Raw genomic sequence first — 25,588 nt, 5'->3', positions numbered from 1 at the left:
TGGAGGCTGTTTACAGACAGATTTCTGTGCTTTTTCTTCCACTGTATTGTTCCCATTTAAAAATGTAATGGCAGGAAGGAAGGAAATCTACAAACGACTTTGTGGCTATAGAGCATGACCGTATAGAAAAATGGTTTGAAAGAAAACAATAAAATGTCAAAGACGCTACAATCAATTCCCCAAATGAGGATTACCATCTGATAGCTGCGGGTGAAAATGACAATCATTCCAAAGAAGCCTTTTGGAGGGGCTTTAACTATGAAATGATTCCTCATGGCATTTTATTTGGTGAAAAAGAAGATGCAGTAAAAAAAAAAAGAAAAGAAAAGATGACTGACGTTTTTTTTGGGGGGGAGACACACTGAATCACAGAAAGATTTTTCCACATCTTCATTGTACAGTAAATCACAATACTCTTGCAAACAGATAGAAAAGGGAAAAGAGAATCATTTCTGTCCTTACAGATGCTCCTCTTTCAGCTTGCTCGTCTGGAGATCTTTAAGGCAGAGACACCGACTGCCGAGTTGCCCTTGCTTGATGTTAGGTGTGCAGCGAAGAAGAGGAAATGCCGTATAATACTGAGAAGAGGGAGAAGCCAGTAACGTGCTGTGCCTGGCTGAGCACCTTAGTGCCCGGTGGGTCACACAGGGCAGGTGTTGGCCCATGCTTGGCCTGGAGCCAGAGGTGGACACTGGGTCAAGGCACTGGATGAAAGGGGCCCCTTATCCCCGGGGCTCCAAAATGGCCCCAAGGGGCTTCTTGTGCTGCTGACTGTCACTATGGCCGAAACAATTTCACCTGCTGCTCTGGCTCCAATGTCTCTGTAATGCACAAAAAAACAAAAACAGTATTTAGTGAAGTGTCATCACATCCCCTGCAAAAAGCTTGGGCTTTCCAGAATAAGAGAAACCACCATTAGTATATCAGCCTAATAACGGACTTTTCCTCCCAGTCAACGACAGAAGAGCAAAAAAAAAAAAGGACGCTCTCCGCTGGAATCAATGATGTGATTACATGTCTTGGTCCCTGATTTTGCCCTATAGTTCTGTCTGTAGTCTGTCTGGAGACGAAAAAGCCACCTGAATCAGAGCTTTTGTGCGCTTCCTGGTGAAGTGAAAATAGCCAAACATGAATATAAAGAAAGCTCCAACAGCAAAAGGCCATTCACTGACATGAAAAGGAACATACTTCTCATTGGTTTGATAAAAAAAAAAACATTAAAATGATGTTTCTGTACTGTTTCCATTTGCTTGCTTTGCATCTAATGGAGCTTTTCAGTTGCTTCGAGCCTTTCCAGCCGATGTGTTCTCTTTTACATCCATTCAGAAACAAATCTCTTATTTTAGGACAAAGAACAAAATGTGTGATTTTAACTAAAGGTGGATTAAAGTGTTCCTTCCTCTATGTCTGTTTCACTCCCCGTCTCTAGTCATCTTTGGTTCTCGAACACACACACACACACACACACTACTAGTGTGTGTTTACAGCTTAATACGTTTGAATCGACAGAAAATAATTTCTCAATTCTGGGAGTTCTGTAATAAATGTCTTCCACTGAATAACAATAGAGTATTTGTATTTATTTCATGTGAATGAAATGATCAGACTGATTATAAATCCTAGGGGTTGGTTTTTGTGCTCAATGATTCATATATTGATTGTCACACTGCCTGTAGGTGTGATGACATAATGGGGACATTAAGCTCCTTCTCCCTCAGCGCTGTCTGGGTTTATACGCCGTACTCTCAATATGAACAGAATAAACTGGTTCAGTACCTTTCAGGGGCGGCGCTGGAAGCTTCCTCCTTTGATGGCGTGATGAGTCCAGAGTTTCAGGCTGTAAGGAGATCGTTCATATTATAGCCTTCACACACTCCAAAACGAGAGGACAGCGCTGTTTTGTGCTCATGATCATGTTCTCACTCTATCCGTCGTCTTTAGGTGCTAAAACAGAAGCATGTAGAGTAGCTTGTCTGACAATCCTCAGGGGGACAGATCTGTGACAAACACAGTACCGGTGTGTGTACGTTTTATTTGTGCCACTTGACCAACTAAAGCGAGTTACCTTCGCCTTTGGTTTGAACTTGGAGAAGCGATTGCAGACAGCCACATTCAACCCAGCTGATTTCAGAGCTGATATCCTGGCCTCAATGTTGGATACCTTAAAAGGAGAGGCAGGCGACCTTTAAAACCACAACCCAGCACATCAGCCAGTCCACATCAGCCAATTGATAGACAGATAGATAGATGTGTGTGTGAGAAAATAGCTGAGACAGAAGTTTGACTTCTGGGGGTGGTGGCTGAAGAAACAATGACGAAGAGGACGGTTGCAGAGACAAGACCTCTAGTACCTGCAGTTCAGACTGCTGCACCTGAGCGGCTGCCGTGGCGACCTGGTCCTCCAGGAAGGCCAGCTCCGTGTCTCTGCTGCCACTGCTGATATTCCGGGCACAGTGCTCCAGGTCCCAGAGTGTCCCCTCAAGCCCATACACAGCACCAGCAGTCAGGTACACCTGTGCATGGAGATGTAGCAGAGCATGTAATTCATAATGCGTTTGTCATATGGGGTATACGGTGGCCTTTGGGCTTTAGCTTACATTCTCCTCCATCTTGGTCAGCCTCTGGTCCAGCATGCGGGTCTCAGAGCTGCTCGAGATGGGAGAAGCGTTCATGGACTCAGTCGCTGCGTAGCTCTCTCCTCCGGCCTCGCCGATCAGCGCCTCTGTGGCATTCAGAACCTTCAGTACCTCTGTGGTGATACTACAGAGAGAGGCTGCAGAGTTCTTCTGCTTCATGTGAACAACACACAAATAGCGAGAGAAAAAAGAGGAGTGGGGGGAGGGAGAGCAGTCACTAATCTCCATGACACATCCTGGCAGGAAAAAAAAAATCTGCTAGCACCGCAAAACAAACACCAAAACACAAATATTACGCTATATAATAAATATCGCTTTCACTGAAGGGGCAAGGAGAAGTAATAACATGCATTTATGCGATCACAGTAGTGGGATGTTATAAAACGATTGGACGAGAAATAATATTATGTGATGTGTGTTTGATCCTCTAGTTTTTAGATCCTGAGAACTAAAAATATTTTGCCTTGAAAATATTAAATCAGCTACCGTTATACATCTTCAATCAGGCACCAATTCCAAATGAAAGTTTGTATCCAAAAATATTTTTTCCAATAACTGTTTACAATTTGCGCACGGCTATCAAGACAAAAAAGTAAAGATTATTAGGACTTAATTTTGGAATTAATATTAAAATTATAAATACCTTAAACAGAAATAGCTGTAAAGCAACAGCGCTAACCACGGCGCCACAGTGACACCAATTGTTCAGTCAAATTAAATCTTCTTCACACATTAGGCCTTCTGGGGAAGTAACAGATTCATGGGGAAAATGTTTTGCACAGAAAATGTTTGCTTTTTAAAATTAGTAACAGAAGATCAAAGGAAGGGACAGATGTGGTTGCCAACTCTTTATTCAGTAATGAGTAAATCCAGCTGTTGATCAGTGGGATCAAAGGTGTATCGATCCCTCTCTCAGTCTGACAGAGGGTGTCAGAGTCCAATAGAAGCGTTCAGTTAATGACACAAGAGGAAGGTCGGACACAAAAAATAGGAGGAGGAAGGGCAATTATTTGGCCTAGGTAAGATATAATATTGGGTTGAGATATTGCAGATGGGTACTATAAACCTCTGATCTTTTTTAAAAATGCATCTTTTTGATCTTAAATCAAATGAGACGCAGAGATGGACAGTCTGGGATATTGACTTGGTGGTCGATGACCAAATGGCTGTTTGGTGAGAGTTTGATGCTCTCATGTACTCCAAAGAACAAAGTCACTGACAAGCAGATCAGCCAGCCAGCCATCCATCCAGACATTCATTCATCCATCCATTCATCCAGCCATCCATCCATCCAGACATCCATCCATCCATCCATCCCCTATGCAGTTTTACAGGGAGGCTGGATATCTGCTACAGAGTGAGAGGAATGATACACACGAGTCACCAATCCATCACAGAGCTACACACAGAAAGACAAACAACAATTCACACCCACAGGCAATTTAAAGTCACCAGCCCACCTATAAATCATGTCTTTTGGCTGTGGAAGGAAGCCAGAGACCCCACAGGGAGGTCACTGCTGCTTGGGGCAACAGTGACTTCATTCCTCCACTGCGCTCCCACTGACACTGCTATTATTATTAGCCCAGCCCCCACCCCTCAGACAAGATAGATGTAAAGACTAACATTACACCGTTTTATGTGTTTTTAAATTTATTTTGCACTTCCATGTGTTCTCCGGTTGTTTTCTGTTTTATAATCATGCACTAGTTATTTTGCTCTCTCCTTTTATTCTGGTGTTTGTTTGTCTGACGCTTGTTTGTGTCTCTCGAGTCACTTTGGTGTCTTTGTGGTCATCGTTTCACTCATTTTGCATTCTACTTAGCGGTTTTATGAGTCATTTTGTGCGTCTTTGTATTTGCTTCTCAACAAGAAAGTCACAGAGTGTACATTAAGTGTGTGTGTGTGTGTGTGTGTGTTTGTGTGAAAAAGCCACAAATTAATTTAGGTACGCTGGCACAGAGTGAAGCAACTTTCATATTACCCTGGTATTAACTTAAATTCTGCGGAACCCATTTTACATTAGGGGCAGTAAGAAGAAGAAGCCGCTTCAATAATCACGTCATTCATTGCTGCTAAACACAACAGATACTCGAAAGGGTCATTGAGATTTGAATCATCGTCCTCATGTATCATGAGCTGATGGTCACGCTCGTGTTTTATCCACATCATTCTGGAAAGTTTCAAAGGGAGCAGTGGAAAAAATAAATAAATAGATCAACCTTCTCTGCAGAGAATTGTGTTTCTCACCGGAGCCAATGTCACCCACCTGTTTCAACAGTACTACTACTACTACACCAGAAGTATATAAATAAAAAAAAAACACAGAAGGACACACAAAACCTCTCTTGCAGAGCGTCAGCAAAAACAGGTGGTGAATGGTGCGTGAACTTTCCTTTAGTCGCCTTACCTGGTTGTCTGGCACCCCCTCATGGGAAGAAGGTGTAACAGCGGGCGAACTTGTGCTCGATCCACTCATTCCTTCGTCCTGCTCCGCTTCTCTGTCCACATCTCTTTTACGTTGTCTCTTACTTTGTGTGTTTTGCTCTCTTTTATCTCTTTTCTTTTGCTCCTGACTGTCTACAGGTCCTTCCAAAACTCCTTTCCCCAACCTCCACTCCCCAACTCTTGCTTCCTCTCTCACAGACGGACTCTTCATTCGTCTCTCACTTTTTTTCATCTCTTGTCCGTTCATTTGCTCCGCTGCGTCTCCTTCCTCACTGATGACCAAATCGCTCAAGCTGTCACCTGGACTCTGCGTTTCTATTTCCATGTCTTTTGGCCTTGCCTCTCTCCCTCTGTCCCTTTCTTCATCTGTCTTTTTGTGCACCGGACTCTTCGTGCGCTCCTCTTCAGATGAACAGTCTTTGCTTTTGGCACGGCTGACCAGCTGGCTGAGTCTGGATTGCAGCTCCTTTTCCAGATTGTCTCCAGGCCCCGAGTTGCTGGGCGAGAGCTGGGATCCGAGGGCCAGAGAATTGGGCTGTGAGGGGCTGAGTGCTGCTGAATTTGGGCCCACTGTGTCCAAGTCTTCTGGATCAGGTGTCATGGCATCTACCTGGAAGGCGTCCGGTGCAGCTGTGGGTATTGGCATAGCATCACATCCTGGCTGTTCTTCACTTAAACCCCTTTTCAGAATGGCATTGAGTAGAAAACCACTGCTCTCCTAGATTGAGGAGGAAAAAGAGGCAACATTATATACAGAGAAAGCAGAAATGTATTATTCACACATGTCAAATGATCACAAATAAGACTACAGTATTTCTGGAGCGATTAGAATGCCGGAACTATATCATTGAACACAGAAATGGACTTTGCTGCCTCCCAATGGGGGAAAACTAACCTTACACTATATTTACAGTAGAGTGGGAATTTCTAGTCAGTTACAATTAATAGTTTATTAAAAAACACTGGCTGCTAATATGACAACAGGTGTGTTGTTGTGATATTACCAAGTAACAACTACCTGTGCTAATGGGTAGATGGACTGTGGACTCTGGTCTCCAGGCTCGCTCTGCTCTGTTGACGACTCTCGTTTGATTTTCCTGCGCCGCCGCGATCTTCTGTTTTGATCACTCTGCCTCTCCTCAGTCTCGCTGCTGTCTCCCATCACCTGTGGACAGTAATGGAAATGGGTTAGGGTTGTGAAGTACTTCGATTTAATTCTAGCCCATAATTCTGATTCACATTTCAAAGCGAAACAGCAAAAACAATATATGATAAACTCTTTCACAACTTTTTTTGGCTTGAAACGCCTTAAAAAGCATTTACTTGTGCGAAAAAAAGTGAAAGTGTCAATCATCACTGCTATAGAATTACAATACTGTAATGATTAAGCAGCGACGGAAAAGATTTCATATCCTAATTTCTAGATGCTTTAAAACATGTTCATGTAGATATGACAGATTCCATTGTCAACCTGCTAGATAAAGAGACATACTGGCAAATATGTCACAATGAATCTAACATAATGACAAGAATGTCATATTAACATCAGGTTATACAGTCCAGGGTAAGCCAAAGCTTTCATGTGAGAAGACTCGCCTTAGGGTTAAAGTTCACATCCAAAGCCTCCGAGTGGAGTGCGTAAGGAGAGAGGTTGTGGTGAAGGTGTTGTGGATAAAACGGTTGGTGATGCGGGTGCAGGTGTGCGTCCGGCGGTCCTTGCTTCCTCTGGAGGCTGTGAGGTGTTTTGCGGGGACAGGCAGACAGCACAGATGAGGCCTCCGAGTCCGAGTTGATAGTCTCTGTGTTGGTGTATTGGCCGGACGACGGTGATGTAATATGAAGGTGCTGGGTGTACGTCCACTCCGGATCGTGCTGCGAGTCCGTGTAGTAAGTCTCATCGGATAGTTTGCGGCGGAACTGTCGCAGTGCCGCGCCCCAGCTGCCTTCATCGTCCTGCTCGGAGTCGGATCCCATCTCGTCGTAAGCGGAGACGACGCCGGACTCCTTTTCCAACACGCTGAACACCAGGCTCTTCCTCTTGGTCAGTAGGCTGGGCCGAGAAAGCTGCGAGCTGTGCAGAGCAATCCAGTTACCGTCGGGGCTCTGGAGCACCGAGGAAGCGCCTGAGGAAAACGTACAGAGAGCGGGAAGTTCAGAAAATCTCACACTTCTGCCTGAACGTTCTGAATAGGCTGTTTGACCTAATTCCAACATGAATTCAACAGGAGCATAAAGCTAAAATTACATGATAAAAATTCTGACAAACTGCACTGAATCGTTTTTCAGGACTAGGATGGAGGATGTTTCGCTGTCCGACATGAAGCAGAGTACGATACTCACTGGAGTTGTCCAGGCGGTCGACACTCTTCCAGCTGGGCAGAGACGTGGCTTTGCCCTCTCTCTTCAAAGAAGCGTAGTCCTGCAGGCCAATGCCCCCCCCGGCCCCCTCCTCCTCCGGACCCTTCTCTGGGGAGTCGTCGCTGGTGAGGGAGAAAGCTGAGCGAGAGCGCTGCAAGCAAGACACAGTAAAACACAGACGCAGACGTTTCATTTTTTATTTTTAAAGCAGACCCTTGAAAGTGCTTCAGATTATTACCTACGTCAAGGAGGTTATCGTAATTTGTCTCGCTTGTTTACTGTTCGGCTGTCCTTCGAGTAGACAGCGGCAGCAGTCGCACATAATATCATCAGATTATAATGACGTAATAAAATGAGAGCACTTGGCTCGTAGGGCTCAACTGCACTCTACGTGGGAAATGCTAGAAATGTAGCTGCAAATCCGCCTTTACATCAGAAGGTGGCGCTAAACAGTAACAGAAAAACTACGGCAGAGGCTTCATGATTTTCTGCTCATGTACAATATGTCTGTGTGTGTGTGTGAGAGCGAGAGAAAGAGCTAGATTCAATAATTATAAGGTTGTTAATATGAAATATCTCAAAAAGTTTGACCCATCATCAAAAGGTACTGATTTTTAAAAGACTAATTTTCATTCATTTATTTATTCATTCATCTTCCTGACCGGTTTGTCTGTAACCGGGTCACGGGTCGTGCTGGGGCATATCCCAGCAGTCAACGGGAGAGAGCCGGGGTTACACCCTGGACAAGCCGCCAGCTCAGGGCCACACAAAGACAGACGCACGCACACATTTACACCTATATGGACAAGTTAGCATAACCAGTTCACCTAATTTAAACCATGTTCTTGGTGGCGGGAGTAAGCCGGAGAACCCGGAGAGAACCCACGCAGACACGGAGGAGAACATGCAAACTCTGCACACAAAGGCTCTCGGTGGAATGGCAATAGGAAGGCAACAGCACTAACCAGTGCACCAGCGTGTTGCCCATGATGCTCATTTATAATATAAATATGTTGTTGGGGGCACTGACCCAGAGCGAGTAGGAGGTCTTGAGGGGGTCCCGTGGTCCCTGTGAGGACGCGTGAGGCTGGGATGGAGAGCGACGTTCACTGGGCTGGATCAGAGGCTGAGGCTGAGGCCAGACAAAGTCATACTCTGTTTGCATCTCTGAACGCTTCCTCCTCTGGATGATCTGAGGAAGAGAGAGTGGTGGGAAGCGGTGCCAGGCATGGTCATATATAGGCTATAAGCTATTTAAAAAACAACAATAATGTTTAATAATAATGATTCTAAACTACAAAATGAAAATTCAATCATAAAAGTATTTCTTGCTTAGATTTCGGTGTGAATGTGTTTCACAAAGCTTCCAAACCAATAAGCTACTTTACATTTTACATTTTCATGCACTGTGATTCACACAAAATCAAAATCAAACATGTCAAAGAGGAGACCAAGCTTGACCTTCACAAGGTCAACGCAAACCGTTAAAAATAAAAAGCACTCCTAATCAACCTACTTTTTGCACAATGGTTGTAGCGAGTTCTTCTATGAGCTCCTCTTTGTGGTCCCGTAGATACCGGGCCTCATTCTGCTTCTCCTGCACACACACACACACACCCACGCACACACACACACACACTGAATTACCTTGGGGCAGTCTGTGTAGACGTCTTAGCCAAAAACCATGACTGCGTCATGCTGATACGAAGACCAGCAGCGAAGCAAGAGGATAAAATTAGGATGAACAAAATGGGGATAGAAAATATGTGAATGAAGGTCGAATGGAAAAGAGAGAGAAAAGAGAGAAGAGGAACAAAAGGGATGTCTCACCAAGCTGTCGCTGAACTCCTCCGCCTTAGTGATCGCTTCTTCTATAGCCTCTTCAGCAACACGCAGGGCGACTGTGAGCGTCTCTGCCATGCTATGTCCTAACGTCACACATATAATACTGTAATTACACAGACATTACAGGCGCAGCGCTTCATCCTTGTCCAGCGATTCCCACACTGAGGATCACAACACATCTAAGATTAATCTGAAGGGTCACATGAGAATTCATTTAATATTTGTTATGCCCTTTTATTTGTCTAAATGTTTGTTGAAATATTTGACGGTTGCACTTTTTCTTGGCTCTGGCAGGTCATTAAGAGAAACAATTTGAGAAGTTTAGAGGGAAAATTGGGTCTTTAATGGAGTTACTCGAGCTCTGAAGTAGACCCTGCTTCTGTTTAAAGGAGAACATCAAACTCTGTTTACCCATCTTGGGGAGTAGAACTTCCCACGTGAGAAAAATACTCAGTGGTCCCGGACAGAGCTGCAAAAAGTATTGCCCTGGGGATGGGAGCTACAATTTTGTAGGGGTAAATAACAGCACTAGAATTTGCTGGATCATCTTGTATTTTGTTGTTGTTGGATGTTGGGATGTAAATAATAGGTAAGATTCAAAGTTGGTTGCTGTAAAAACAGCGCTATAATTATTCCTATTGTGTTCACCTCTGAGGTGAAAGAAAACTTACAATTCTTATTTATGCTGTAAACAATTCAGGATGAAAGAAAAAGCAGAACAGAAAAAAAAAAACTCCCATTAGTCAGGAAAATAATGGCACACGTCTAAAGTAGCTCAGAGCTGCCATTATGTAAATGTGGAATTTTATCTTTGCATAAAGGAGTCATAATACAGGCAGACAAATTAGTGTCATTATCAAGTTGGAGCCATTTGATCGTGTACGTGCTCATGTGTGTGTCTTCTGTGTAGGAGGCAATCATTTATTCTGTGTGTGTGTGCGGATTTGTTTAGGTGTTTTAGTCATATCCAGTAGATTTATGTTTGTGTTCATGAGTGTGGAGCTTAATGACCAAAAGAAGATGTCACGTTCGTGCTGCTGCACTGATGCGACCCCCCCCCCCCCCCTGAGCACTTAATAGCTTGTTAAGGCAACAGTTTATAGACAATAAAACTAAAAGCTCAACTTTTAAAGAAAATCAACAAAAGGCCCAATAGTGGAATAAAAAAATAAATAAAGCGATAACTGCAGAGTGTAAAAAAACCGCGGGCATTTATAATTGCCCATTTGCACAGCTGTAAAGCGCTGGCTGCTCATCAACCACATCTCTTACCTTCACTCTGTTTGTAGAAAGCAGAGTCGCTGCCACAGATGCTGCCATCGTTGTCATTGCCTGTGCTTCCCTCGTGAACACTGCTGTCTGCAAAGGGGGGAGACAGACTTCAGTTAAAACACTTCAAAGTGACAGAAATGCAAATATCCTGCTCATATACTACCAGTGTTTGCCACATTAAAAGTAGGTTACACAATTCCAGTAAAACGCTTTTAAATGTATTCCCAGCTGCAGTTTGTCATCTTGTCTATTGCATCTAGTCTTGTTTTTCTTCTTTGTGCCTTTCCCTTTTGAGCAGAAAAATAAATAAAAGACAACTCATATTATAATTCTCTCATGCCATTCAAACAAAAATAATTGCTAGGACATTTATTCTCAGAGCACATAACCCTCAGCATGATTTTGGAGAGATTTTGTTTCTTTTTTTTCTGACTTGTGAGTTAGTGTTATATTTGTGTGCCTTTTCCTAAAAACCTTCACAATCTGGAATGGAAACTTTAATAATCATTCTTTGAGAGGTCTATTTAAAGGGCAATGGAGCCCAGAAGAGGTGTGGGGGATACAAGGTTGAAAGCCACATATTTCCTGAGGTGCACCAGAACTCGTGCTTTGCATATAATTTTCTGTGGTCTCCATTTAATGTGGTTTTCTCATCGGTCTATCTGTAAAAAAATAAAGAGCTTATGACGCGATATGCAGCTTCCTAAGACGACAAACCGATGGCGACTGAGGGCGAGTAGCATTTGCCAGACCACAGTTGGACTAAATCTTAAGTGTTGAGAGGAAAATGAAGTCCGATATCGTTGACCACGTGTCAGGCATATTCCAGCACAGGACAAAACAGGAGCTTCCTGTCTCCGTTTCCACCTCTGGCCCTGAATTCAGTTGATTCCCATCCAAAAATTCATTCAAAAAACAAATGAATCCAAAATCCAGGCATTGTTCCAAAGCTTCTGTTCCAAAGCTTCTGCTTCTGCTCCTGCTCCAGACAAAACACGACCAAACTCCCTGACTCCTGGTATCCGTGCCTCAGATGTTAATCTAGCCAACAGCATCCTGTTGCCGTGGATTCTTGCTGAACACACAGAGACAAGTCACCAAGCTCACGTTGCCAGGAGTACAGCCTCGCACACAGCCAGCATTCGTCTGTTCCGGTGTGTTGCCATTTGGTGGAGACTTCCCGTCTCCTTGAATACACACATGTTACATGTATATATACACACACACACACATGTTGTATATAATCAGCGCGAGCAGCGGCTCTACTCCGCGCTTCGCCCGGATGACAGAGCGTCTCACCCCGTCTCTACACAGGAAGCTCATTTCAGCTGCTTGTACCCGCGACCTTGTTCTTTCGGTCACCACCCAGAGCTCGTGACCACGGGTGATCGACCGGTAAATGGAGAGCTTCGCCTTTCGGCTCAGCTTCCTCATCACCATGACGCTGAAGAGACACAGGAACGCACGCCCATCTTGTGCACGTTTGCCCCGCTTGGCGTCATGACGGGAACGATTTCTTCCCGACGTGTTTCAGGAGGGGATTACAGACCTACCCAAACTACGAAGGATTGACTTGATGGTTTATTTAGCTGTTTTGGGGTTAATAAAGACCCACAATCACCATAATAGCGTAGAAACATGGGGAAAGTGACTTTTTCATAAAATGGGACCTTTAAAACATTTACAACCATGTGTGTTTTTCTGAGTGCAGAATTAATTGGTCCAATGGTTAACATGGCCTTTAATGCTCAAATGATGGAGGTGGAATAATGGAGGAAAATAGCTCCACTAATTAGAAATAGCTTTTAGAATTAAATGTTTGCTTCATAAAAATGCGGAGCCTGTCATCTCTGGGCTGCTGCACTTCTTCCCACAGGGAGCATGATTGGAATAATCCCTCTAATAATTGAACCTTGGAGGACGCAAAAAGGCTACAAAAAAGACCTCTAATGCTACTTGGGGCAATACAAATTCTCATAATACAGCCAAAAGAAAATGTCATTCCATAAACCACCCCATGAAGACAAAAAGAGCCATTTTACAATGATGTTAAATGAAAAGCTCAATTTTGGACTGGTTGAAATGACTTTGCCTTCTTTTGATACCAGCAGACTTAAAGAAGTCTGAGATTTCAGGTATATTTCCATTGATTATATGCAGACATTATCAATCTATCAATCAAATATATTTCCAATCAATTTTTTGTGTGTTTTACCTCATTTAAACAAAGACGACCCAATGTCGAGCTGCTAAACGTGAGTGTTTGCAGCCTGTTTTTCATTCTACACACATTTGTCCCTCAGGCAGGCGAGCTGACATGTCAATACGGGTTTAAGTATCACACATAAAGAGTCAGTTGCATTATTGATACTAATGCGGCCCAAGTTGCGCGGCTGTTTTTCGGCAGCAGCAGCTCTGGACTCCTGTTTAACATTCTGTCCTTCCATCCCTGCAGACAGAGGACTGAATTCAGACAGGAAAGCTCCAACAAGAGACAATAAAGGCATAAAAGGCTGAAGTACATGTAAGACAACGTTTTCGACAGCTCAGGTGATTCAAAGTCCTCCTACTTTGCGGCTGAACAACGCTTTGCTATTTCCAAGGGCAAAGTTAACATGGATCTGACTCGCGAGACAAGTAACCCTGTGTAGTTTAGCGCTGAAGGTTGAAACATGTTTTTGTCTCATTTATCCTGCAGTAGTCAGGAATGAAATGCAGAATCTCACGGCCTTCGTCCTTCTTGACAAGTGTGGCATTCAGGCGAAATCCTCACTCCCAGCTCGAGAGTTGCAGCTATGAAACAACGCTGGCCTCAGCTTTCATGGCGGCGTTGGTACTCGTCTTCACGGCTGGAAAAATGTAAATGAATATGAGCTTCATAATCTGGCCTTGCATACAAAATAGGCGCTTTGGATGTGGCTCAGCATAACAACACACACACAAACAAGAAGACCGAAGTGTAATGGAGGACTTCAGCAACACAGCTGTGGACTTTGGGGCAATCCGGTGGAGGGTAAATCTTAATTATCATGGTTCTGAATGCTGCACAATGGTGGCCGTTACGGAGAAAAGCTTCAAGTTACATCACTCTGAAGAGGAAGTGGAGCGCCTCCACCTTGGAAGCGCAAGCGTGTGTCTGTGCTCATTTTATTCACAACCTTTAACTTGCAGCAGTAACGTAGACAAAAATCGGAAACCTGCACGATATGAAAGCACAGACAGCCCGGAGAATAATGTGTGTCATTAGTTTGGTGGAATTAAGCGGAAACCCTACCCGGGGCAAGCAGAAGAAAATGGAAGGATGAATGAATGGATGGCCAAAGACGGAAGTTTTTTTTCTCTTTTCAATCTACAGGACTTGCGATTTAAAGACAAAGCATTTTCGAATGCTCTCTGATAGGTAATGAAAGGCATTATTGATGATATCAGGTGTAGCTGAGGCTTCGTCTTGCAGTACTAAAGCCATTTTTATCATGCACACACACACATGCACGGACAAGACAAGACGGCTGCAGCCACAAAAAGCTTCAAAACGCTGTCCTCTTTTCCCTGCCTGTCAGCTCTCTGAGATAAAATGGCACGTTTGAAGGTGAACGCACATTTAAATTAATCTTACTGGATAGGTTGGAACAGACATTTGGAGGGATGCGATAACGGATACAAAAGGCAGGATAAAAAGTAGGACAATGTTTGAAATGAATGAGATTAGCGTTTTAAAAAAAAGCCTCTCCTGCTTTTGGGACTTCACTAAAGACTTGTATTGCATTTCATGGCAATTTCTATGATGCTGGAGCATAACTCCTTTATGTTTGTAGAAGATGCTGAATAAAAATGACCCTGTTGGAGACATTAAGCTCTGAGCTCTTTCCCAAGCTAAACACTATTTAGCCGGTGTACTTCCATTGATTTATCATGATGAAAAGATAGATAAGACAGATATACAGACAAACACAGGCAATATAAAGGGCACAAAAATACAAACTAGAAAATGTGAAAATATACCAGATAATAAAAAATATTCACTAGTTTTAGTACTCACAAATTTATATTTTCCAAACACATACTGGTAGTACTCATTCATCCGATTCACTAGTGCAGCCGTTAAACAAACATAGTTTAGGACAAAGAGTGGGAACAGATGGAAACGGCCTCCGTCCACGGCGATAAAATTGGCCTCCCAGCACCTCTAAAGCACATTTAAGGTTAAAAAGAAAGATCGCCCGTGTGTGCGTCTCTTACAGCAAATAAGAGCTTCAGTTGTTTAATCCCTATCCTTTCTATGTTCCTGGAGGTACCCCTTGATTCTGACATGATTCCACAGTAAATGTAATCTGGTCTATTCTGACCCATCTTCCATGAAGTCCAGAGGAAAAACATCTGCTGTTCCCCTTCATTTATTAATTACCTCGCTATACTGGTGTCCAGGCAATAATTGCCAGTTTAATAGGAACTATAATTTGTTCCTCTTTACAGCACTTGGTCACACCACAACATCCCCATCCAATGTTTAATGGTTAAAGCTATCCAGGGTCCACATCTATCATGCAAAGCAACATCCCGAGTCTCCTGCTCAGACTCAGGATGATAGAGTATTCATTTCAGGTTCACACAGGGGTATTACTCCCCCCCCCCCCTCCCACAAGAGGTGATGGACATGAAAGCAAAAATGGCTTGCTCTCTGTTCTCCTCCTGTTGGTTTGAAGGTCTCATACGCTCTCATGGGGACATGATGGATGGAAATCAGTCACAGCTCTGTCACGTGAAGATGCCATTTCATACTCTTACAGATTTCATTACTAGCATTGCCCCCCCCTCGGTGATAAATAAATAAAAAGAAACGAAATATCGAAGAAGCCAATATTTCACCCGTTGGAATTTAAAGAAATTTGTCAGAATATGTTACATTCCTGCTCCTGGTCTTAATAATAGGAATCAGTCAGACTCTCCGGGCTATGCAGCAAGAGCTCATTTTCTTGTAGCAAAATAGAGCAAGTTGGATGGTGCAATATTAATTTATTAATGTGCAACATCTTTTAATTTGATTTTTTTTTTCTATATCTGCTGCTGATTTACTTGCTGAACTCAAATCTCATTATGGTCTGGTCAACTGAAAGACATCCAGATAATATGAGACCGCTACTAAACTACGTGGCACATCTTGTTATTTGTTGAAAATAGATTTGGTAATGCAAATGAAGGCCCCCCCCCCATTGCTTCTTTTGACATCACAGTGCAACAACATCAAGGGGGAATAGTTTAGTAATGCAATTGATGAATCAGATACACAAAGGTGAAAATGATTACTGATCACTCACAGCCAGCCAATCGAACGCTGCTCTGTGCAAGACCTCAGTATCTGACTTCACTCACATACACAGGCAGTATATCCACAATCATATTGCAAGCCTTTTTGCAGGAGCAGGGCTGTGAATATTTGAGAATCAGGAGCATTATAGTCCGCTGGGAGCTGAATGCTATAATCCATCCATCTCAACCCCACATGCTGCAGGAGGGAGAGGAGAGGAGATATCATTTCGCCCTGATATTACCACATGCTCCTTTTACAGTTTGCTTTACTGTCCATGCAAAACGATCATGTTCAATATATTTGAATAATAGTAGAGTTTATATTGTGCTTATGTGTTGCATTTTCAGATGCTGCAAAGTGCCCAAAGGATAATACAACATCCATTTTAATCTCAACTGCCAATGTTATCGGGATATAAGCTAGTTCTGCCAGCTAGTTCAGCTTCAAAACAGAAAGCGCAATAATGCTGTGGTAATAACAGACAGAGAGGAGTGACAGTTTTATTCGACTCTTTCCAGTTGCATAGTAGCAGGAATTTTCTTCATATAATTCAAGATTTCTTGATTTCATAGCACTTCGGTTGGTTAATTCCTAAACATGCTGTAGTCTTAATCTTATCTAGTTTAGCGTGACGTGCGACATGATTTATCCCCCCTGTGCTCTCATCATCCATTTAATCCCAAGTATCAAGGTTTGAAATAATGCCCATCAGTGGTTGCAGTCTGGTCCAAACAATGCTATCTGGAGTGGGAGAGGCTGAGTAAAAGCTGCCCTGCTTCTGCCCTGCACAGTAACAATGCACCGGGGACACAAAGTGGCCTGAGTCGCTGCAGGGATTAACTGGCAGGATGAGTCCTGTGGGGGCAGTTTAACTTTATCACCCCCTGACACACATAAGCAAACACCAACAATGCCTGACTTGCATGGAGAAGATGTAAAAATCGCATAAAGTAAAATAATCATTTTCACTATTACTTCAGCCATGGAGGAAACCTAATCACCGTCCATGCAGATGTGTGTCGGAAAAATCCTTCTAGATACAAGTGATCAAGAAATTAAGCAAAAGCAGTCAATGAGCTCGCGATTCAAAGCCAGCGATCAATTAACAAAGCAAGCTAATGAGCAATCAGCCCAGCCCTGTCTGTGTTTACTCTGTGTCCAAACAGAGCTCTGCAAATCAAATGAAGTCTTCTTCGTTTAATTGTTGGGGAAGATAAATTGCTTCTGTGGCCTCATCTGTGAAATTACCTTAATGAGAATGTGGCGTAACTTCACACACAATCAAACTGATTGAAATATGTTACCTGGCAGGTCAGAGAAGGCCCCTCTCTCGATTATGTGCTTCCTGTACAGGGTCTTCAAAACCTTGGCACTGCCGAACCTTTTGAAGCGACTCTTCACATTATTATAATACCATTCAAGTGACTGGGTCCTTAAAATCCTACAGGCAAGGGAGACAGAAGGAAGGAAGAAGGGAGTGAGGATACAAGGCATGACACCTAAAAAGAACAAACGCTGGCAAAATGGACAGGAATTATAATTACAGGTATATCAGGATTATACTGTCAAGCCAAGATCATTCAACTCAATTTATACTGATTTAATATGTGTAGAGAACCAGGCCTTAAAGACCTTTTCAATTATTTTGAGAAAGAACGAGGTGATGAAGTGAAAATGTCATTAAAACAGGAGGTGTTTTTTTGCTTTGTGTGCTTTTTAGGGTGATTGAGCGGCGCCACTTTTTTATCTGTAGAGCCTGCATTAAAGATGTGAAAAGTATTTATTATGCAGGATCCAAGCTGGGTATTGTTATGTGCATGGCTGCAGTGAAAGCCCAGGGTTTAAGACATGCTTTTCCGGGCTTTAACTAATTTCGTGGTGCCTGAATGCCAACAAATTACATAAGCAGAAATAAAAAAACAGACGGTTATGAAAAGCGCCGCCTTTGCACCAGTATAGCGTTGGAAACCATGAAACTCTGCCAGCCCTGTATTTAATCTTATAGTCCCTCTTGCGTTGAAAAGAAAAAACTCAAACACAACCCATATATACCGGTACCATGTATGATATACATCCATATGTTTGCTTATTAATATATAATATGTGTGGAGATTCTGTACCTATAAACAATAACGCATATTAAAACATACATATTTACATTCATTTATACTATTGAAAGTATGACTGCTACATCTGTGTGCTTCTTTTGTATGACCAGTTTGAGTATTTTTTCTATATACGGTACTGTACTAAAAACAATAAATACTGTATTTGTGGCTTGGATACTGCAGTGCATTTTTTCCCCAGATTAAATTCCGATTTTTGTATCTAACACAGACATGCATGGCTCTAATATCAAGCACATCTAATAATTCCTCAGTGGTGTAACATTTACATTCCTCTGAATTAATGAAACTGATATAAAAACAGGCCACACTTTGGCTCAACCTCTTGGCAGCTACACAAAACTTGTTCAAATGAACAAAAATAAAAAAAGAGGGAGAAGGGAGAGGAGTGGAGTGGATAAGCAGAGGCTTTCAGGCAGGAGCTGCGCTGCTGTGTGAGCTTCTGCAAATACACATTTCATAATGAGGCTGGGAGATTCCCTGATGCTCGGTTGCTGCATGAATAAGTAAGAGGGATTCCTGTGGACGGTCTCCTGACACCGGGTCCACCCGAGCTCGATCGTCAGCTTGTCTTTGCTTGACTTTGCGGATTGTTGGGAGCCATGGCCTCCCTTCTCACCCTCTCCTCGCCTCTCCAGCCCTTTCAGCCTCTATTCAGAAGATTGATTGGCACGTCTAAATGAGGTCTGAATAAATTACGCTAGGATAGAAAAAATGCAATAAATTTTTTTTTATGTGGCTTTGCTGAGTTTCCGCCTCCCCTGGCAAAGGGAACCATTATCATAATTGACTTTGTGAGCCTTCTAATGAATTGGTTCAGCTTCTGTTCTTCTGGGCTGCTGGAGAGATGGAAGTATAGAGAGAATAAAAGGAGGATGGGAACTGACTTTATTAGAAGATCAAATAGACTAGTTCCTTCTGAAGATGTGCAAATTGACTCTTCACTCTAATAGAAGACTCTAAATAGATTTTAAATATCTAAAATTAGATTGCTGGATGAAAACACCATGGGAAATTATAGCCCTAGAGACACAAGATCCTAAAGGCTGTTCATACCTGGTGTGAACATCAGAAGACAGATAATACAATAAATACAATCCAATTCTTTCTGTGCAGTAACCAAATAGTCAATAGTGCATATTATTCTAGATGTTCAGTGACAGCACATCAGCCATGCATGCAAAAGACTGAGTTCAGTGCTGACAGTAGTCCAATTCCTTCTGTAATTCAACAATAGTTGTGGTTTTGAAATCTCATGCACGGCCTTCTCCGAGACTCTGACTGTTAACTAGCCAATAACAGTTTGTTTCTCCTGCTGCCACTCTGCATGAAGGAGAGGAGCGTTTATGGAGGTGACTCATAACACAACTGCAACATTTAGACAGTTTTGTAGTCCAGCATTTGAAACAGTTTGACAATTTGGCTCCTGTAAGAGCTGGCCAGATGACCAGATCATCCCGCTCATCCCTGCTCTGCAGTTGCACATGTTGGCTATTTCACAATGGACGGATGAAAGGGGAATCAGATATAGGTCAATGCTCCAAAATGTCCCCCCCCAAATAAAATATCAAAAGTTGCATAGGCAGGGTTTCAAAGTATATGTTCATATATTTCAGTGTGGTTGTTCTGTATAGAGCATATGGGACAGTGAGATAATCTCCGCTCAGCCAGAGTACCACATGGGATTTTAAAGGGAGCGAGCAGCAGTCCGGGGATGTGGGAAATACAGCGGCAGAACAAACTGCGGTTACGTTCTCCACTGCTCAAATCTCTCTCCAGCTGGCTATTCTGTGTGGATAATGAAAACTGCAGCTCCGTGCAGCTTTTATCTCAGCTATCACTGCATGCGGAGCCAAAATTAATATGTGATCAGAGGTTGACTGAGGCAAATGGCTGTAAGCAAAAGCTGACGACGGCGATACAATATTGGTCGGGTATTTTTTAAAGTCACTCTCTTAACTCCGGTTTCATTCTCTTAACCTCATCACCTCAGCCCAGAAATTAAAGCCGTAGTTCAGGTAAATGTTTTGTCATCCAAAAGGTTTTAGCTCAACTGGATGACAACCTGACCAGTATAGAGGAACACTGAACAAAACGCAAAAGCTGTGGGTGAAGAATGGGGTATGGAAGTGATGGGTGAAGGTCGATTCAAATCCCAGACAAGTCACTTTAAAGGATAAACAGAACAACAAGGGAATAGAATGAACCTGCCAGAGCTCAATGCAAGGGCCAGTCTTAACAACCTGTTAGGAAGCAGAATGGTAAAACCAAACTTCTATAGAGACTGAGGACCGGTGGGAGATTGGGGAAAAAGAGGACAGGTAGGGAGAAGAATGACACAATGACCAAGAAAAGAGGTCGCTGCTTTGATTTGCATCACGGACCCAAGGCCTACAGGGGCATTTGTTCCAAGGGATCTATTTTTAGAGGTGCCTTTTCAAAGCAAAATCTCCATTCTATATAATCCATGTGAATCAATCTTCAGCGGAAACGTGGGGGGGGGGGGGGGGGAAGCAGCAGAGAGTCCGCCTTCGGCTGCAGTTGCTCTTTTGAGATTTGTTGGAATGTTTGTGCGTGAGAGAGCCTGATAAATAAACCGTGGAAAGAATCTAGTTTACTTTGCACACATCGAGGCACCTGTTAGGAAAAAGGCAACAAACGCTCAGACCAATTTGATTTAAACGACCTGCTGACTGAGCAGAAATGAAAACACTCTCCAGATTAGAAGAGGTTACAGGTTTCACTTATGATGCAGACACAGCACTCCTTCGTGGTTTTAAGGACGTTTCCCCATTAATTTTCCAGCGTCCTTTCTGTCTCGAGCGCAGCTTTGTTGTTCCGCGTGCTGGACAGGAGAAATCAGATTACCACCGAGTGCTTGTCATGTTTTTAAGAGACAAGAGCACCGTCGTGCTGCGGGTCTGACACACGGGAAGCAAAGACTCATGTACACATGGCTTTAAAACAGAGACCCACTAATGTGATCACTAACACCAGCATTACGAGGAGGTTTCATTGGTATTATGAATGGAGATTACATTTGAGAGACCTCTGTTTTTCCTCTGATGAAGGTATTTACATTGCGTAAATAGATCCTCTACTCATTTTATTGTGTTTTTGTCTGGAAGCATTTTCCTTTGGAAATGAATGCCTGGGCATTTCCGGTATCGTACTTACTACATCACACGACGCTGTTTACATGATTGTCCCGAGCGTCTGCAGCACCGCTTTACCTATGACATCACACCAGTTATGAAGAATCGTCAACTATGATTGGTTACGGACAGGTACTCTGTCTTGGCTACATCACAGCAAGAATGTATGGCTACAATTGGACACAGTGAAAATCCAAACAAACAAATTGTTTTGACAATTGATCACCCAAAACGAAGGCAAGCAGCATTATTGATCCTTCTTCATGTGCATGTGCATTTACTGCACTCTGTCTTGGCACTACAGTGAATCTTCACAAATACTGCAAAATACAAAACTCAATATTCCCAGAAAATGCACAGAAATGAAAGAATGCTTTTTTGTTTGTTTCAGTCGCGGATCCTGCTGACTCATCGGCCGAAGTTCACCGTTGTGCAAGTTTTCAAAGTTTGCCAATAGAAACGAAGGGCTGATTATTCTTATGGTGCTCTGTCACTCTGGTTGGTCAATCACACTCAAATAGACTGTTTGCAGTTCTTCACTAGCTCTGTTGGACCTGTGATGTCACAGCCTTCTTGGGGGGGGGTACTTCAGGTGGCCGAAAGGCAAATGTGACTGTACCTTCAATCTAATAAGATGCATGCTGGTGCAGAACAAACAACACTCTCCCAAACTCGGTCTGGCAGACAGGGCGTGGGAGACAGATAACGATGAATCATTGATGCTGGGCTCACAGATCACCAAACGCACACGCTAGATGTGTGCACACACAGGTTTACTCATCCCTCCTTCTCCTTGAGAGCTTGGCATTTTTCTCTGTACCAGTTTGTGGTGACGGAGACAGATGGATGTGGTTAAGAGGGGTATGGCTCACCAGCCAAACCGGGGAAATAACGTTTCTTCTTTTGCATCCATTCTTCTTCTTCTTTGCATTTGCTTATTTTCTTCCCTTCTCTTGGCTTGTCCCGTCGCCTACACGTGCCACCGATGAGGCTGCATTGCATTGGTTTCTTTTATTTCTCACTAATCCCTGAATCATATTGTGGCCACAACGTTTATGAATGAAACCATTCAAATCTTCGCTCGATTTTATCTGTTAAATAATCCACCATTAGAATAAGACATCCCTCAACAACATCAGAGGAGCCTGGAAGCCAAAAAAAGATCCAAGGGCAAAACAAAGTTCAATGAACACTTCCAGATAGAACGCTCATGTAGGGTAAAATGTCAAAGGGGATGTAAAGGTTCCTGCCCACAGAAGCACACATCATGCTGCAGGCCAGGGGGGGGGGGGCTTCCACTGCATTAGGATGCTAATGCGTTCACACCATGAAGCGAGGGAGGACTAGCATGCTGGATACTCCTTCTCTCTCTGCTTCTCAGTAGAGAAGGGCTGGATCATTATCAGTGACCGCTGAGTGTGATAAGAGCAGGCATCAAGGTGATCCTCTCCGTCTACGGGCCAAGTCAATACCTGCTGAGATTGGGAAGCACAATGTACGGGCAGACTCGCGGCTGTAAAATAATCTGCTGAAACTAATGCTGGATGGAGCATCTAATAAAATATAGGCTCAGGTCTTTCAGAAGAATGGAACAGTGCACAAAGAGAGGACGTGTGTGTGTGTGTATGTGTGTGTGTGTGTGTGTGGTACACTGACATTAATATACTCACCAAATTGAAATTCCTTTACACTCATTTGTCTCTAAGTCCACAGTGTGCGTGAGGTGTGTCAAGTTCAGAGAACTCAGCGTGGATCAGTGATTTCAGAATAAGTAATGGACTTATTATCACGCATATTTCCTTTGACTCATATTTCTGAAGCATAAGAGAAACATTTAAGGTCAGAAACGAGCCCAGATACCTCGCAGCAGATATTTTGTCCTTAAATGCTGTTTAAACAACGCCTAATTAAAATAAAAACACAATTAAAGTTGCAACGCCTTGCTCATTTGTCAGAACGGATCAATTACAACTCGAAACAGTTCAAGTAATCAGACGGCTAGACCAGAACAAAGTACAGAACATCTTACAGACCACAGCAATTGGAGCGAATGCACCATTAATTAAAAATGCACCATTAATCATCGCGTTGAATGGTGTTTCAAATCCATAAATGAAAATGAGAGCATAACTGGAAACATTAGGATATATGAGAAAACTATTCATATACTCCTTCAGTGGTATTTCACTTTTATTAAAAGGGGGCTCTCGGCTTGACAGGCGAAGAATGTGCTATGAGAAGGAGAAGCCTGCGGCGCCAATATATTATTTCTTTTAAGCTGCACAGAGCTCACTGAGGCAGGAGATCAGAGCGTGATGAGCCTGAAGGAGGGAGGAGGGTTCGAGAGAGTGAGACAATAAGTCAAGGGTGAAGTTAAAGAGAATATATTTCACCATTCATCCAGCAGCACGGGGGGGTTCTATCAATTCAACATGCATTTATAGTGAAATAACACGAAATAACATGATAGCATTAGCGATGAATCTCACTAGATGTTACTCCACATTGAAGAAGGATGGAGGTTTAGCTGCTGTTAAAAGTCACACAGTCAGATAAATACTGAGGATATATTTACCAGCAACAATTGTGTTTAATTAAAGTTGGGTAAAATAAATGAATCAGAGATGTCAGCGAGAGAGAAAACAAACTGACTCTTAATTCTCTGGTGCATCTAGGAAACAATTAAACTCAATGTAAATTTAGATTGTGCAGATTGTATCCAGCCTCACGTATTTCTTCATCAAGGCCTTTCCTTTGCAGGAAAACATGCATGAATGCCCTCAACTGGACCGGCAATGCTGCTCAGATAGGAGGTGTCAACGCACACACACACACACACACACACACTCACACACACAGAGGAGGTTTAGAAGCTGGAGACCGACCATTGAAGGCAGAGAGACATTAATCACTCATCAATACAAAAAGAAAGGCACCCACTAGAGAGAACATCCACAGTTCTTTAGGTGTGTTTGTGTGTGGTCACATGTTTACCTGGACAGCAGTGATTTATCACCTGCTGCTGAAGCTCAACCCCTGAAGAGAAAAACACTCTGACGGGACACACGGAGTCACAAATCAGCCGGGAGAAGACTCAATGCAGAAAGCCCCCCCCCCCCCCCCCACACACACACACACGCACACACAGTAGTAGAAGTAGTAACTCAGTAGTAATTTATTTAAAGGAATCTCTTGCATGAACTACAGCAGTAGAATTTAAACGTGATTTCAGACTTCAGTTAATGAGATACTGAAATAAATCTAAGTCAGAATCATGTCTCCATAAGAATATTAATGTTTGTGAGCCTGCTGTCATGCCTGACTGTGTGCTGGGTGGTAGGAGGGGGGGGGGGGCTATCCCAGCTGGCACTGAGTGAGAGGCAGGGCACGTATTCAGCACAGGTCCACATGGAGAGACAAGCATCCATTCACACTGACATTCACACCTCATTAAGCGTCAACAATGCCATACACCGCTAGAGAGGAAACCGGAGAACCCAGACGGAACACACAGAGACCTAACGAATGGCAGGGTAGAAAGTGCAAATCACCATCAAGAGTTATGACTGACTGGTGATCTACCATGTCAGCTGCAGTTGGACTCAAGACAAGGCCGCAAGGGAAGGAGAGAAGAGAGGGAGGAGGAGGGAGTCGCTGATCAGCAGGTCTCCTTCCTGTGCCTGCAGTAGAGCGACGAGTTGCTTCCTGGGTATGCATTTTGGGAGTGATTAGAATTTAGTCAATTTAGTGCGCTGACTGAAATGAATTTTTTTCTTTACAAACCCTGATATCATTTGCTGCGTCTGCCGCATGAAATATGAGTGCACACATCCACTTAATTTGTTGCTGTTGTAGTAACAAATGAGAAATCCATTCATCATCTGAGGCTTGCAAGTTGCTTTTTGTCTCTATACTGAAGTTCTGCAATTCATTCCTCATCCAGCTGTGACACGCAGACACAGACATGTCTTATTAAAGCTGGGGCGTCAGGGGCGGTGCATACATATTTCATCTGCAGCCTGGTGCTATAGGGCAAATCCTTTGTATCTGAGACTAGTTTGCTCACCCACACTGATAAAAATACCCGGCAAGGACGACAGAAACGGTTCCCCCGGGGACTCACGGCATCTCCTAGCTGCAGGCGTACGTCTGGCAGCAGCAGAGCAACTTCATGGAGTTGAAAGCTCTGGTTTCTAATTAAAAAGACATATCCTGCTTATTTTGTGTGATGTTTATGCGCATTAATTGACAATTTTTTTTTTTAACTTTTAAATTAAGAAAAAATCTTTATCACAATCTGTCTTAATTTTAATGCACAAAAAACTCGATAAAACTTGATATAAATGCAATCCAAATATAAGATTTGTTGGATGGCAAGTGGGGTGGCACGGCGGTAGTGGGTAGCGCTGTAGCCTCACAGCAAGAAGGTACTGGGTTTCG

The 25,588-nt window shown here is 43.1% G+C and overlaps 1 protein-coding gene across 1 annotated transcript in view; it reads right to left on the bottom strand.

Moving 5' to 3' along the window:
* Positions 1-777: 777 nt before the first annotated feature.
* Positions 778-25,588, bottom strand: part of LOC137915956 (rab effector MyRIP-like) — a 51,450-nt gene continuing 26,639 nt past the window's right edge. The window contains exons 3-16 of the mRNA XM_068759079.1: positions 17,172-17,308; positions 10,560-10,646; positions 9,273-9,370; positions 8,959-9,039; positions 8,473-8,634; positions 7,425-7,593; positions 6,681-7,207; positions 6,103-6,249; positions 5,047-5,802; positions 2,598-2,789; positions 2,352-2,513; positions 2,066-2,161; positions 1,777-1,837; positions 778-821 (exon numbers count right to left, since the gene is read on the bottom strand). Coding sequence (XP_068615180.1) covers positions 778-821; positions 1,777-1,837; positions 2,066-2,161; positions 2,352-2,513; positions 2,598-2,789; positions 5,047-5,802; positions 6,103-6,249; positions 6,681-7,207; positions 7,425-7,593; positions 8,473-8,634; positions 8,959-9,039; positions 9,273-9,370; positions 10,560-10,646; positions 17,172-17,308 — 2,719 coding nt within the window. The remainder of the gene's footprint in view (positions 822-1,776; positions 1,838-2,065; positions 2,162-2,351; positions 2,514-2,597; positions 2,790-5,046; positions 5,803-6,102; positions 6,250-6,680; positions 7,208-7,424; positions 7,594-8,472; positions 8,635-8,958; positions 9,040-9,272; positions 9,371-10,559; positions 10,647-17,171; positions 17,309-25,588) is intronic.

Source organism: Brachionichthys hirsutus, unplaced genomic scaffold, assembly GCF_040956055.1.
Source record: "Brachionichthys hirsutus isolate HB-005 unplaced genomic scaffold, CSIRO-AGI_Bhir_v1 contig_441, whole genome shotgun sequence".
Classification (NCBI taxonomy): domain Eukaryota; kingdom Metazoa; phylum Chordata; class Actinopteri; order Lophiiformes; family Brachionichthyidae; genus Brachionichthys; species Brachionichthys hirsutus.
The sequence above is the reverse complement of the archived record's forward strand: the minus strand, read 5'-3'. Positions and strand labels throughout refer to the sequence as shown.